Source organism: Rhamphochromis sp. 'chilingali', assembly GCF_963969265.1.
Source record: "Rhamphochromis sp. 'chilingali' genome assembly, chromosome: 3".
NCBI classification, from domain to species: domain Eukaryota; kingdom Metazoa; phylum Chordata; class Actinopteri; order Cichliformes; family Cichlidae; genus Rhamphochromis; species Rhamphochromis sp. 'chilingali'.
Genome location: NC_137931.1, coordinates 13,251,015 through 13,267,026, shown reverse-complemented (window position 1 = coordinate 13,267,026; position 16,012 = coordinate 13,251,015). Strand labels below are relative to the sequence as shown.

At 39.7% G+C, this 16,012-nt stretch overlaps 1 protein-coding gene across 5 annotated transcripts in view; it reads left to right on the top strand.

Annotated features, from left to right (window-relative positions):
* zranb3 (zinc finger, RAN-binding domain containing 3) overlaps positions 1 to 16,012 on the top strand; it is a 127,989-nt gene that overhangs the window by 76,007 nt on the left and 35,970 nt on the right. For all 5 annotated transcript variants that reach the window (XM_080878117.1, XM_080878118.1, XM_080878120.1 and 2 more), the window contains exon 15: positions 4,292 to 4,446. In XM_080878117.1, the coding sequence (XP_080734243.1) occupies positions 4,292 to 4,446 (155 nt within the window). The remainder of the gene's footprint in view (positions 1 to 4,291; positions 4,447 to 16,012) is intronic.

Here is a 16,012-nt window from a genome sequence, read left to right as displayed (position 1 = left end):
CAGCAGTCTTCACACTTGGAGTTCTCTTTCGTTTCCCAACCAAAACACTGGAGAGATGTCTTTCTCCCATACCCACTAGAGATCCAGTGCAGGTGCAGGGCAGCACTTGTTCAATGGAAACTCTCTTGTCGCAGACAGCCTGTGTCAGTATTTTTCCCCCATTAGCAAGCCAGATGGACACGCACGCACGCGCAATCTCACTAACACACACACACACCGACAAGGCAGACAACTGGCCACGCGAAGTGATTTAAGGCAAGTATTATCAGAGTGTTATAGGTCATTGTCTAAATGAAGCGTGGTCGAACAGTGGCGGTCTCATTTCCACCACCTGACCTTTTCGTGCTAGATGCTGGCAGGATGAGCAAGCTACATAGCTGACATTAATGACCCGCTCCCTCTCTTCTTTCTCTGTTTCTCTCCTTGTGTGACCATGATTTTATCACTCTTTTTTTCTGCTCTCTAGCTGCGTTTCAATCCTGTTGTTCAGCAAATTCTAGAGTGAACTTGTGAAAAATAAATTGGGCATTTTCTGTCAAAGAAGTTGGCTTTCTGTGTTGCTGAACAGTGTTATACTGAAGGAATAGTTTTCTATAGTGATTAAAATTAGTTGGTCAGAAAGTTGAATTGCTTTAAAACTGAAAGTCACCCGATGATGATAGCTGTGGTTGCAAAAATGCTTTTGGGCCTATAGAGGTTTACGGGAAAACAGATTTCTGTCTTCACTTCTGGAAACAACTCTTCTGTTCATTGGCTCAGTCACTCGTTTTGGGCCATATCGGTATGAAACTGCACGTTTATTGGCTAATGAGTTGTCATTAACCAACAAGCATGTGGATCCACAGTCAAACTCACTCCTTCTCGTCACACCCAGTTTTTTGCAGCCACAATGGCGACCACAGAAATGCTCATCTCAAAGCTTCAAACAGGAATTTGGAAACAATGGGTGACGTCACAGTAGCTGCGTCCATCTTTTACACGGTATGTGACATTTACACTTTATCCTTGACGTTTGTACATTTGTTTAAATAAAAACATTGCTTAATTTTAACTTTATTTTAAAATATAAACTTGCTGCTGCTATTTCAGTTGATAGCTACATCCGGTAGATTTGGCTTCCAAATGTTTATATTTCACCAGTTCTAATCTTTTTTTTTTATATGTACTTGGACTCATTGGTACAATCGCGTGTATTAAATAACCTCTTTTATGAACTCTGTTTCACTAGCCAAGCTAACAGGTGCTGCATGTAGGACAGGTTGTAACTTGTAGATGACTAGCATGCTAGCAGTTAGTTTCATGCTCATTTTTTTTTAATTTGACCTTTTTAATAGAAAAGTATGTGTCAGTATGGGTTACAGATATTTAGGACGCCATGCAAACACCAGGCTAATCTACTTTCTTGTCCTTTTTAAAAAAGAAATATTTCAAAACTTTTAGATTATCATATTTTAAAAAAAGATTTCATTTATTAATCTTTGTTTGTTTTTGAATTTTTAACTGTGCCCATTGTTTGAATGGTTGTGATTCAGTTATGATGCAAAAAGTCACTTATAGCACATCAACACATTATTATCCCTACAGCCTAAAGATGGAAAAGTCATGCACATCAGGAGGCAAATTTAATTGGTTGATCAGCCATGTCACGCCCTTAGGCAAGACCCCATTACTCTAGTAATAGTCTGTCTACATGACTGGACCCAGACTTCATGATAATGTAGACTGGGACATTGGAATCTTGTCATCTACACCGGGTCCAATTCAATTCCAGATCTATTCCAATGGCAAATCACAAACACTTGCAATAGTTCTCTTAAGTTAGTAACGTATGCTATCTGCACAATAGAGCTATATCAGCATTTTAAAAGGTAAGATGTTAAAAAAAAACTATATAACTAGCTAATACAAACATTATAGTGGATTATAGATGTAGATGTTAGACATGCTAATTGACACCAGATTAAGCTAGCAACACATAATTAGTTGCTCCAAGTTACTTTTAAATGCAAATTATTTTTTAACCATAGCTTTTTGCTGAGTTGACCAAATTTAATATTAGCCAGTACTGCATCTGTAATATGATGGCATGTGTTTGTCTGGTCAGCTGATAAAACGATAACTGCACAACAGTCGTGGAAACAAGTAGCGGTTTTTGTGATATATAGTTATAAATAAAATACTTTTATTTGAGACGTCTTGTAAACACTGTTTTTAGGCTTCGTGGTCTTCCTGACAGTTACCTGTATTGTATTTCTGCTCTGCCAACAGAACGTCGAGGAACCAAATGAGACTGAAGACACAAGGTAAGTTTAAAATATGACAGCGGCTCTAAGAAAATATTACATAGAGGCTAAATAAATATGTGTGTTGGCATACTAATACTGTATTACAGGGTAATAAAAAAAATCATCTCCTAATGCATTTACCTGGCTAAGCTTACACAGGCATGTCTAACATTTACTGTCTTTTTCTCTCTGCTATCTCTCTCCGCTCAGGAACCACAGGAGGATTCAGCCTGAAGACTCTGCAGTGAGACGGCGCCCTGACCCTGAGATTCATCTCCAAGAGTTTTTCAAGCTTTACCCGCTTCTTCTTTTTAATAAACCAAACATTATGCTTCCCAGTGGTCTGGTTTTTTTTGTAAGGGAAAAAAGAAGTTCTGATGCAGTGCTTGTACATAATTCATTTACAGATTTGTTGTTGTCTTAATCCATAGCTAAGATTGTTCTTCCTAAATTAAGCCAACCGTTTTTCTCCTCTGTGTCGGTGGGATAGCTGCACATGTATACTGTTAACTCTGAGTGAGTGGAGCGTCCCCATGCAGCACAGCACTAACAGGAAGACTGTATATGAGGATAACAGCAGGGAAAGACACAAACTGTGTAACATGCTATTCATTTTGCCTGGTTTATTAGACATGTAAATAATTAATTCGCTGTGATAACTAATTGCACAGTAAAAAAAACTAAACTAGCATAAATGAAATGTGTTTATATGTCAAAGGCTGGCTGTTAGAAAGTCCAAAAGGAAAAACAAAGTCCGACAGGAGAAATAAAGCTGGAAAAATACTGACGCATGGAACGACGAGGAAATGCATGAGAGATGTATATAAACACTCTGACAAGGACTAAGGGGGAGACAGCACTGTATATACAAAAAAGGAAAAACGAGACACAGCTAAATAGAATCAGAAAACTAGATAAAGAGGAAGTAGGACTATCAAAATAAAGCAGGAAGTAACATGGCAGATAAAAAAAATCTACCACAGAGATTTGACAAAATATGGTTAACTTAGCATTAAACTTATGATTAATTATAACCCATGAATCTACATAGAAACTAGTGTTCCAAAACATCTAGAAATACTACAAGATTACTCAGAGAAATATACAGAAAATCAAATCCAGACCTGAATCAAAACTAGAAATGGAATTGAAACAAAAAACAAATGAATCTAAAAAGTCTAAAATCAGATTTAAAAAAACTAAACTAAGGACTGAGAACAACAAAACTGCTAGACTGTGACAAATTATGTATATCCACCCTAAAATGCCTTCATGTTTTCCCATTTAGAAGCAGAATTTACACCAGCAGGACAAAGAAATTCTGCGATTTTCTCTTTGAATAGCTTTTACAGCTGATTCTGAAACTGTTATCAACTGTTATCTGCCACCACCTGTTTCACAAAAAACAAAACAATAAACGTGGGCTATTACTTTGTTAAGCGAGTTAATTTTCATTTCTTTTAATAAGTTATACACAAAAGGTGTGACTTATTTCAAGCACTTTATTACTTAATCTTTTGTCCTAGGCAGTCTTATTTCTAGTGATGCAAAATTCCTCTGTTCTTTCAATAATCTGTTGGGTCTACTTTTAGAGTAAAGCAGAGTGTTTAAACCGCCACGTTTGTTTGCTCTTATATCAACTGCTGATAGCAAGAATGTTGACTTTGATTCCCATTTATATGAAAATGTCAGAGATAATTGCTTCAACATTTTCATTTCAGATTCTTAATCAAGTGTTTGAAAGCAATAAGCATCAATATATGGGTGTTTTTCCATGCATCTAGTGTATATGCATACATATTTGAATGATCTGCTACAAATGCCACATCTTCCCAATATTGTGCTCAGTATAATAAATCTTAAAAGCTGCGGGAGTTTAATGTCTCTTCTACTCATTGCATCACCAGAGGAGCAAACAGAGTACCAATAAAGCAGTGAAAACCAATAATGAGTCAATAATATATGCTCAGTGAGATATTAGTCAGCCTATTCCTCTCTCCCTGCAGACTGCGGAGCTCTGCCGTGTTTGTCTTCTGCGGCTGATGCTAATGATGATGATGGGGGCAATGGTGGCGAGGACGCCAACAACGCCCATCCCTTCTACCCAGGCCTGCAGTTCTGCGCCAGCCGGTACACAGACCGAATATATCTTTACTCCAAGGTACCGCCGCCTGTCTGTTTGATTGTGCATATTTGATCATAGACTGAGCTCATAAGGGAACCAGAGAATTTGTGTGTGTTCTCACAATAATTCTTGTTCCTCTCAAGGTTGTGCCATTACAGGAAACGTTGCACCTGCCTATATTGTCCATCTGTGCCAAAGAATTACTCTGAGCTTAAATGCAAGTCAGTGTTTAACTCACAGTGAGATTCAGTCGTTTTGTGTTTTCTGCCACTCTGTGCTGCACACCTTGTCTTTTATTTTAGGTTCTCTAAGGGCCAGAAACAAATTGGTGTGATAGCACAACGGCAAAAAAAAAAAAAACAGTGGTGGAAATTCAGCAGTTGATGTACTAACTGTTTGCTTATGAACCAGTGATGGCAAAGGGAATCTACCAAGAGGGCTGCCAGTAAGGGGTCAAGTGGTTTCACTGGGTGAAACACCATGGCAATTCAGGTCCATGGGATGGAGCAGAAGGAGATTTGGCTTGTTCTGATATGAGGGCAAATTCTTCTCTTAGAAACTGAAGGGGATTTCATTGGAGGTTGGGGCATCAGTTATCTGGATAATTCTCAGAGCTCAGGTGGAGTGCAGGATTCATCCAGATATTGAAAATGGCTGGACAAAGCTGGACTGCACAGATGCACAGATCATGGCAGTGCAGGAAAAAGCTCCAAGCACAAGATATACTACACTACGGCAAGACCCAAGGTGCAGTTTGTGCAGAGATGCTCCGGAAATAATTCAGCACATTACAGAAGGGTGCAAGACGCTGGCAGGCAGGGCACACAGTACATGGAGCATCATAGCCAAGTAGCGGGCATAGGATACAGGAAGATCTGTGCCCCCTAGGGTGGTCCTGTGGGACTTCCAGAGTCAGAAGGTCAAACTGGTGATGCCTAACCAATTGGACATAGTAGTGGTGGCCAAACAGAGGAAGAAGACAATCACTGTTGTTGCTGAACAACAGGATCTTGCCAAGTTTAACAATGACTCCCACCTGTGCTGTGTTCCAACACGGTGCCAGTCCAAACTGCTGCTGGAGTACAGGAAGGCATGTTCGGAGGCAGCTATAAAAGTAATGGAAGGAGTGTAAAGGTGAGAATAGGGACACCAAACAAAGGGACTGAAGATGAAGGGTAAAAGAAGAGAGCGGCCTGATATGCATGGATGCAGGGAAGGAGGGCATGCAGAAAGTTGGTGTGACTGAAGGAGATGTGAGGGCAGGGTGGAGGCAGATGATCCACTATGGTGACCCTAACACACACAACCCCAAAGAAGAAGAACCCAAGCGAGTTACTATCTGACCCACAGCTGCCTGTGAGCAGCTGGTTCATTTGTTTTGGTGATTCTGAACAAGATCATAAGACATTATTCTAACACTGACTTAATTAATACCTGTATTCTGACAGACATTTCTCGATGTTTTGCAGTAAATCCATAAGTTTCAAGTATTAAAAAAGCAAGTTACTTGACAGTTGACTTGTGATATTGCACAGCTCTGTGTGAACTGTGGAAGAGTTGTAGCTAAGAGTTTAATTATAACTCTTTTTCAAACATTTTTTTGCCAGCTTCTATTATTTCATGAGCCTTTTCATACTGGGACAGGATTTTCCCTGGATCTGTCGTGGACATAAGTGAATTCAACTTGAATTTTCAAATACAACACATTGTCATGTTGTGACGGTGACAGGCTGTGACTGGCTAACTAAATTGCAGCAGAAAATAAAAATATTTTCCTGCCACAAACAAAAGTACAAATAACAGGCAAAGCACCACGTTATGTTTTTGTTATGTTTTTGTTATGTTTTTGTTTTTTGCGTGCACAACAGTTTGGGTAGTTTAGTTAGTAGCTTAATAACCCACATCATGATTTTCAGCTGCGTTCCTCCCCTGCGCAGTACTTGTTGGCTGATAAATACTCTTATAACACTTTGTCTTATATTTCTATAAGACAAAGCTTTTAAAAAATGCTTCTTTTTCTTGTGCTGCATTAAATGTGAGGAGACGGCAGCTCCTCTTACTCTAAGTGAAAGTCAGACGTGTGGTGTAATATCCTCCATTTCAATTCTTGCAACAAAAAAATAGCTAAAAAGCCAAAAAAGTACACATAAAGGTGTGATGTCCACTTAATGTTTTCTTTTATATCCTCATGTTCTAGTGAAATTTACCTGATTCCATGTTCAAGATCTGCTCAGGTTTGAGCTGCAGATAATCGTTTTTAATCATTTAATCTGCAGCGTTATCAGTGTAACCAGCTGTTCTGGTCAAAGTTTAAGAAGAAAAAAAGTAGTTGCGATTAAAACAGGTGCAGTTAATTAGTGTAGAAACAACATAAAAGGCAGTTTTAACGAGCTTTTAACGAACAGGAAAAAACAGGCTATAATGAAAGCTACATGATGCTTGATATGCACCTTTATTAACCTTTGCTGCATTTTCAATTCTTCTCTTAGCATTACAACACTTTAACAAGCTAACTGCTAGTAAAAACTGGTAAAAAGTAATATCTGTGCTTCACCACTAGTGACTGGACGTCCTGTGTCCTGCCTCTTGGTTGTGCTACCCAGACCTAAACCACATACAGTATGTCCAGTGGTGCAAATATATTTGAAACTGACTATTTTCTGCTCCAAAGGGAATGCTGGAGAAACGATCCCAGCATGATTCTCCCCAAATTTTCCAAAACGAGTAACAAAGGCCGTCGTGCTGGCTCCACACTAACTCCATCACATGCTGCCTTTTCCCCTCCTCTGTGCTGTGCGTGCATTACTGCTGAAGCATTCAAGTCAATTTCAGTAATGGATTTCTTCCAAAGACATAAGAAAAAAATATTTTATTAATAATGCTGAGATTTGTTAAGGGTTTATTTCAGCCAATTACTCTTGTATTGATCTTCCTTTTGCCTCTCAAAAATAGTAAAGCAGCAACCTTCGCCGCCTCTGTGGACCAGGCTCCTTTGCTGTGGAGTAAAAGGTGAAAGAAAAGCTTTTTAAATCCATTCATATCCCTCCGTTCAATACAAATTAAAGGTTTAGGATTTACCAGCGTATTGCCAATATGATTTAATAAGGTGCCACCAGTTTCCAAGCCGTCTTCTAACGTTTCCTCTTTTATCTACACTTCTCCTGTATTTGTCAGCAGCCAGTAAAGCGGTCGTCTAAGGATTTTATTTAATATATTTGGTGCACAAAAGGTTATTCCTAAAGTAAAAACTGAAGGAGGCAGCCGAACAGTTTTAAATATTGAACTTGACATACCAAAATAACCCTGTATATGGCATCTGGGTTTTTTTGGCTGGGCCAACAAAAAGTTTGCATTCGTATTAGTACTAGTATTACTTATGGCTCAGTCATGCAGGTGTAGAGACTGGTCAGTAAAACCCTGGCAACCACTGGTCGCTAGGGAAAAATCTATATTCCCCAGCTGGTTGGAAGTTTTGGAAAACAAACATCACCAGAAACCTCTTTGGGTTTGCGTAGTTGCTAGCAGGTTGCTGCAATCGCTTATAGTTTGCATGGAAGACACAGATTTGTCTGCAAAAACTCGTTAAGTAGTTGTGAAACTTGAATAAGGGTGCAGAGACTGCTCTTCAAGATTCAAGTTAAACATTTTGAAACATATTCTCTGCTTCTGGTTTGCATCAAATTCTTCACAGTGTTAGCGCGTGTCTTAGCGAGTAGTTGGCAAGTGTGGAGACAAGTTGAAGTTGGAGTCTTCCATACAAAATACAGGCAATTGCAGCAATCTGATAGCAACCAAAACAACCACAAGGAGGTTTTCGATGTAACACCTTCTTTCAACAATTTCATTTAATGACAGCATCTTCGCCGACCAATCATTTTTCTATGTAGTCTCTGACTGGTCTGTGTGACTGGAGGCCTTAGTATGACCAGTAATGTGGGTTTTAAATGTTACTGTTATCACTGAGTCAGTTCAATGTCATGATAGCTTCCATCTATCCAATTTCTGCCACTTATCTGGGTCACAGGAGCAGCAGTCTAATCAGATATGCCCAGACCTCTTTCTCTCCAGCTACCCCCTCCAGCTCTTCTGTAGGACACTGAAGATTTTATGCCTGATAAACCTCACATAGTAGGTGTCCAGGAAGCGCTAGAGGACACTGCCGGATTTTTGGCACTGCACTCACAGCTTTGATCCTGATAAAATCCTAATTTATCTGGACTTTTGTCCTGGCACAGCCATTTATGAGGTTTAGGTGGCACATAGGTTTGGATAGCTTTTTCATCATTTAAAAACTACATTTTGCATTTACTCGGATAATTTTTCTCGAATTTTAATTTTTAGTGAAACAATTATGCAAAAATCTAAGAAATCGCCTTGAGGCGACTTTTGTTGTGATTTGGCGCTATATAAATAAAATTGAATTGAATTGAAATCAGGGAGGAAGTACTTTATATACTTTTTCACAGCACTATAAACATATTTTGCTGGAACCTGCCTGCTAGAAATCTGAGTAAATCATGTTTCTATGATTGACAGAGGGAAACTTTTACAAATACACGTGCAGCAGCCAAAATAACAGTCACCGGTAACACGTTATATTTGAAATGAACTGCGATAACGGGCCGAGATGACACTTTCTTATTTCTTCCCATCTGGTTTTGACTGCTTCTTCAGTGCTGATGCAGAGGTTCTGTCTGAGTGGCGACGGCTATCGTTCAGGAGAATCAGCACTAATATAAATGGCCTAATAGTAACCCATGAGGCACTTTTATTTGAAGAGTTCAGGTGTTTTGTTCAGTATTCAAGCCAAATGTTCTTTTAGCGCCTTCCACCATTGAAGCTTGTGGCGCGTCCTTCCACCAGCAGACTAATACAAGCAAGTTTAACTGCAGTATGGCTCTGATTACACTCCTGTGCATTCTTGGCACTCCCCTCGAGTGCCACTTGCCAACAGACCTTTGTATTGATCACGTTGTGATACTTAACGCCCTTTTGCTTCATTCATGAGGGATCAAATTCCTTCCCCACTAACTCAGATAAGAGACAAGAGGGTTTTACATAAAGAAGAGCAAGACGCTGAACTGAATCACCAGTGGAATCTTAACCTGACAGCAATAGACAAGTGTCATGTACGCGTGGCTGAGACGATAAGCTGAGGAGATAAATGTCTCCCGCTGTCGTTTAAATGATAAAGTGGAGGAATTCTGGCTGGAAAGCTGTCACATTGGGATAATCCTGGACAAGGCAAAGTATTCACACAGGGGCTACTCGAGGCACAATCAGAGGAAGATTTGTCACAGAGGCTTGAATGAGAAATATTGAGAGTATTAGTAATTTTATATCCATTTACTACACAGCAAACAGTTGTTTTATTCAAGGGTTCACTGGCCCTACTCTTTGGTGGGTGGGTTCTTTGACTCCTGTCAAGACCAGGAAGAGCTGATAAGTGTGGTGAAGAACCTGAGGATAGTTCAGAAACGCCATATGTTGGACTACAATTACTTTGGCATGTTGTGATTTCTCAGACTTTTCTTGCGCTGTTGTTACATGTGACAGGCCACTGAATAATGGAGCAGTATAGCAATCCACATTTGTCAGGACCTGCACACATCGATGACTGTTTTATTCTTAGAATATCTGGAAAGACTTCAGTACCTATACGTTCATCAGGCTTTTGGATGTGCATGTGGAGTTTTAGTGACAGCAGAGAAGTGCAGAACAAAGACTTTGAAGAGAAAAATGAGTCAATTAACCATAAGCTGTGTGTTAATGATAGACCCTTGGTTATTGGACTGTAAAGCCTCAACGTTGGCATTTTGGTTATCATCATCTTGGTTTTATTGAAACTGGATGCAACCATATTTTTAGAAGCCAGTGCAACGTGAGCCTGATGAGCGAACACCAGAGACTGTGTATAAGTGATAAACGTACCTACAATGACGTCGCCTAAAGGTTTTCTGTTTCCCATTTTCACTGTCGTCATCTTAGCTTTTTGGAACCAAACATCAGGAGTGACTGTAAACAGAGAGATACTGTACTCTCGTATACTAGCAGCCTGTTATGAAGCCAAAACATCTTTATCATCCATCTGGACACTAAAGAAGAGTTTCATTTTATAAACTACACGTTTTGATTAATAAGACTTGAAACTAGAAACTGAAGTCATGAACTTAAGGCACAGGTCAGAGGAGCTAAGACCATTTACCCATGGACTCAGAATGGCCACACCTAAAAAACAGTTTTTTGGGTTCTTCTTGACACGATATTTCAAAAAAAGTAAAAAATGAGTATGCATGGTCACAATACATGATCCTAGCTGATAAATAAAACAAAGTCAGTTATTTTAGCACATTTGTAAAGCTGATAGTGAACAGAGTTGATGCTAACACTGCTAATATCCACAATAAACCAATGTCTTGAGCCACCCCACATTTGTTTATAGTTTGCTTCAAAGGAGCTTATTGCTCAAGTGATCTTGCATTAAAAAAGCATAAAAAGTCTCCTAATTCAAGGGATGTTTTTTCTTTGTCTTCACATAACAGAATCAATCCTGAGATACTTTGTTACCATGTAAAATAGTAACAAAGTATCAATTTTCTTTCCCATTTCTTTACTTGAAACTGAAAAAAGTCACAGATTACACCGTCTGATTGGCATGAAATAGTCTGCACCACGATTGCCTCACATTATTTTTATATTACTGAGCAGGTTTCTCCATGCTATCACTGGTAGCAATGCTTGGCTAAAACATTAATTATTTCAAGTAATGGGCATTAATCTGTCTGTCAGATTTAGTCACTCATGAAAGCTAACCCCTGTATTTGGTATGTGTGTGTATACGTATGTAAAGCTGTGGTCAGAAATTTACATCCACTCCTCATTAGTATGAATTTCATGGTCATTTTGGGCTTTCGTGATTTCTTTGAGCAGTTCTTTTTAGTGGTAGAATGATTGGACAGCAAACATCTTTATTGACTTAAGAATTGGATGCATAGGTTTAAATATATTTCAGATGTCCTATAATCAGGAGTACAAATTATACATACACTTAAATAAATAGTGCTGGAGGCACGCTGGATGTGGATCATTTGGTTTCTGTGGAATATAAAGTGGGGTGCAGTGGACTGTCTTTGTTTGAGGACATCATGTGGAATTTTGAGTTTAGGAGCCGGGTTAATGCCTGGGGCGTTCCTGAGCATTCTTTGCGGTGTGACAGGGTGCATTGTCATAGGGGGATGTGCTTCTTCTGCAGCATTGTTTAGGTGGGTGGTACATGTTAAAGTATGTCCAAGTATTGTAAATACCACCAGGACCAAGGGCTTCTCAGCAGCATATGGCTTTGCAAAGAGATGACCATTAAAAGCAACTGTCAGTGGTTTTAATGTTTTGGCTGATCATCATTTTATTCAACCTGAAAATAAACATACTTCTTTTATTTATATTATTATAATAATAATAATAATAATGATAATAATAATAATAATATCTTATGTTTGAATGAAACCAATATTTTCAGTTGCTTTCCTCATGAGCTTGTTAGTGGGAAGCATAGTGTGCCTCTTTTCAGTCACATCTAGCGGGGCTCTAATCCTGCTTCATGCTGTTACAGCACAACTCGCTCCACCATTCCCCTGACTCTCCATGATATTTATTTTACCATAATCCAAATAAACACATGGGCGTCTTTGCACTGCGAGTACAGCGCAAGAGGAAAAAAAAACTTCCTAATGTTGATTTGTATCTCCAAATCCATGTGCCGGCTGCCGGCAGGTATTAACCTTTAGGCTTTATCCTTTCTCCTGCCTCCTGCCTGTCCTCTCCGACCATCATCTTCATGCCTGACGTGGCTCTGAGAGCTGAAACCAGATTGTGGCTTTTACCTGAATCCGCCCATCAGCCTCTTTCTTGTTTGGTACAGTCGATGTTGTTTGATTGAAGTTAACTCTGAGGGTAAGTGGCTTGTCAGTCTTCAAATTGGCAGTAGTTAGTGCTAATGAAGCAGTAATAACCTGGTAAATGTTCTTTATTGTGGTTATTTTTTACAGTGATTATGCAGATGCTTCCAAGCCGCTGCGGTATGATTACCTATAATTACAGTGAGGTATATTCTTATGGGTTTATTCCTGGTTTTTTATCCTCTTCATAATGCTCATTATTTTTGTTACTAATGCATGCATGCATGCTGTCACAAGAGAAACAGGATCTTCAAACATATGTTAGAATAAAGGTGGATAAAACAAGCAAGATCACTAATGAGCTCCTTGGTTACCACAGGAATTACCATGGCAACCAATAAAGAAAGAAAGTGTGGCCAGATTACAGAATTTAAATGAAACTAAATTCAAGTTCTGTAAATTGATAATTAAAAATCTGATTGCTCTGCAGACAATCCCTAAAGTTTTGGTGCAGAATGAGCTACAGCACACAATGAAACTAATTGCATGTGAACGCTGCAAAACTGTATATTCGGTTTCTAATTACAGACAGTTTAGGTCCTGCAGTTACTTTTTATTTTCCGCACGGGAGTTGTACAGAAGAAGTAGATAGTTGTACTGTTGCTCTATGGCTCTGTGAGGATTAAAGAGCGTTTAATTCATGGCTATTTCACTAAGAGTCTCTGAGAGTTTTATAGGTGAGAGCAACACATCCAGGTATTTTGGCCTTTTTTCAGCTTCTGAAATACGTCATGGCAGAATTGTTTGAGAAACCGCAGTAAACAAATTGCTAACATTATAATAGTTAACAGGGGTCTTGCAAGTTAACTAGCACCCTGCAGTCCACTTGTTAACATTTACGTATTGATACTGTTATTATACTGCTTTCAGATCCAAGCCTGTCTCTTCAACAGGCTTCAGTGCCGTGTCCCTTGGTTTATAATAAGCCCAAGTCCTAAAGAACTATTCAGTTGTAGTTTGAACCCTGTAAAGCTTTTTATTAGCGCTGTTCATGGGCTGCAAACTTTCAAGCTAAGTTTAAAATGTCAGCATTAATTACAGCCCTCACGCTCGCTGAGTCCTAATGCTTCAGAGCAGATGACTAAAAATGAAGTTTTCAGTCTGGAGATTAAGCTTGGGATCAAAACTTTCTGATATCAAATAATTCAAATGATACAGCAACATATGAATTACCTGTAGTTGGGCATACGATGGGACCTGGTACCTGTACCTCACTTATTGACCCTCACTGTGCACTTTCATTGGAAACATTTAACTTAAACCTTTTAAATGAGGTCACCGCTGTGTTTGGAGTAGCATTATGATAAGCAGGCATGGCCAGTGGACAGCTACTCTCCTGAACCCTTCAAAAACTCACTAGTATTAGTTTTTCATCCTCCTTGCTGTCTGGAGTTAGTTTATGTAATTACAGGCCACTTTTACAGGCCGCTTGTCTTGATCCAAACAGCTCTGTGGCTCTTCTGAGAGGAGAGGACACTGATCTCATTTAACTTTACTTACTTCCCATGTCTCCTGATAACAGAGCGTTGTAATCCACAAGCTTTTTACGTCATCCTTGCAAGAGAGTCTCCACATGAAAAGCGGTGCTTTAAGCTAAATCGATACACTGTTTCCTCTCCTCTAAACTTCATTAAGCATAGACATTGCAGTATTCTCAGCCCAGGTGTCCAGCACCCAGAGAGAAGAGAACTGATTGTAAGAACTGGGAGGATACAGTGCAGGACAAGCATTTGACTATGGCTCTCATTAATGTCTGCTATCTAAAAGAGAAATGCACGGCATTACAAGAAATTATTCTGTTGTAGCTAATGAGAAAAAAGAAAGTTCACACAGAGACGCCCACCTTCTCTGACACATAGTTAACATTTATTTGATAGCGTCGGCAAGGTTCTTTGCGATGTATCCCTCCTCCTTAGCTTGAAGTTATATAACCACAGTATTGTCCTGACATTTCTCCTCATCGGGCGAGTGAAACAACGGCGCTGCCTCGTGATTCGCTCCAATGCACGCTCGGCGAACGGTTGTATCTCTGTTTGCTTCGGTTACACCAGTGAGTCAGCGGCAGAATCCCACGTCTCACCAACTGCTTGGAAGGGAAAACACGAGGAGCCACTCAGAAATGTCCAAGCATGAAGGGCCTGTGCGCAGTGTAGTGGTGTCACTGCGTGTTCGAGCACTATTTATTGCTTCACAGACCCTCTGATAGTTTTTATGGGTCTCTCTCTCTGTGCCTTGTGAGTGGGAGTGAGGGTATCTTAGCCAAAACTACAGATTTTTTTCTTCTTTGCAGATCCATAAGTATTTGGACAGTGACATAATTTGAGGTATTTTGCCTGCGTATGTCAGTACATCCATCCTTTTTATTTAAATTATTCAGGTCCAGCTCTCTCTTTTTCCTCCTCATGAGCTCCTGCTGGTTGGACATTTCCAAAACCTTACCTGGGAAGTGTCCAGGAGACGCATCCTAGTTAGATTCGCAGACCACCTAAGCTTTTGATGCAGTGGCGCAGCAGCTTTGTACTCCCTAATGGCTAAGGACCTCATCCTCGCCCTACAAATGAGCTCAGACGCCCACCTCATGAGGAAGCTCAGAGGTGAGGGTAGGAACAGAGATTGACTTGTAAATTGACGGCTTTACCTTCACAATCAGAGTTCTGTTTACCATATCAAGCCAGTTAATTACTTGTACCACCGCAGGAGCTGCACAGGTTCATCTGTTTTCCTCCTGCTCCACTCCTCCTGCGTATGAAAATGACCCTGAGATGCTTGAGCTTTTCCACTTGAGACAGCAACTTATCTCCAACCTGGAGTAGGGGTCCACCCCTTTCCAGCAGACAACGACTTCAGACTTGAAAGTGCTCATTTTCCAACCTAGCTGTTGTTTGATGTTCTGTAAAGTGCTCCACAAAAAGCAAAGAACTCCACCGATTTTAATGCAGTTTTAAACATAAGAATTCTTCGAATACTCGGATGCAGTCTTATACAGTCAGTAACCACGGACATCTTCAAATGCTGATTTTTCTACCTTAAGATGCTCTGCCAGGCTTTCACTGCAGCGCCATCAGTTGTTGCTCGTTTGTGGGTCTTGCTGCTGTTCAGCCATCTGTGCTATGAATCACTGTCCCACAAGTTTTTCAGCATTTGGCTAAATCTCAGCAGAGTAAAGCCGTTTACTCTTCAGCATTCCTCCTGCTACTTCTATCAGCGTTCACATCCTCAGTAAACTTCTATTCCATTGGCAGCCGAACATGCTCGTGGATCACACTGCTTCTGCCATGTTTCACAGATGATGTGGCATGCTTTGGATCTTCTACAAGTTGATCTTGTAGAAGATCCAAAGGAAAAAATGTTCCAAAACTGGGGAGGAATGCACCAAATACTTCAGATTGATTTGGACACTGCTAAAGTTTCTGCTACTGCTAATATTTCTGTGTGGCTGTAAATCTATTAACAATCATGGAACATTTTTCCATGAAGCTGAAAGTCTACATTTCTGCCACAACTTGATTATTTCATTTGAATCCATTGTGGTGCTGTACCTGAGCAAAACTGAAATTTTTTTTACTGTGCATAGAATTTGGGACCTTAATAAAGCTATTATTTAATATCATTTATAATATTTTCAAGTAAATTGTGGATTTGTGATT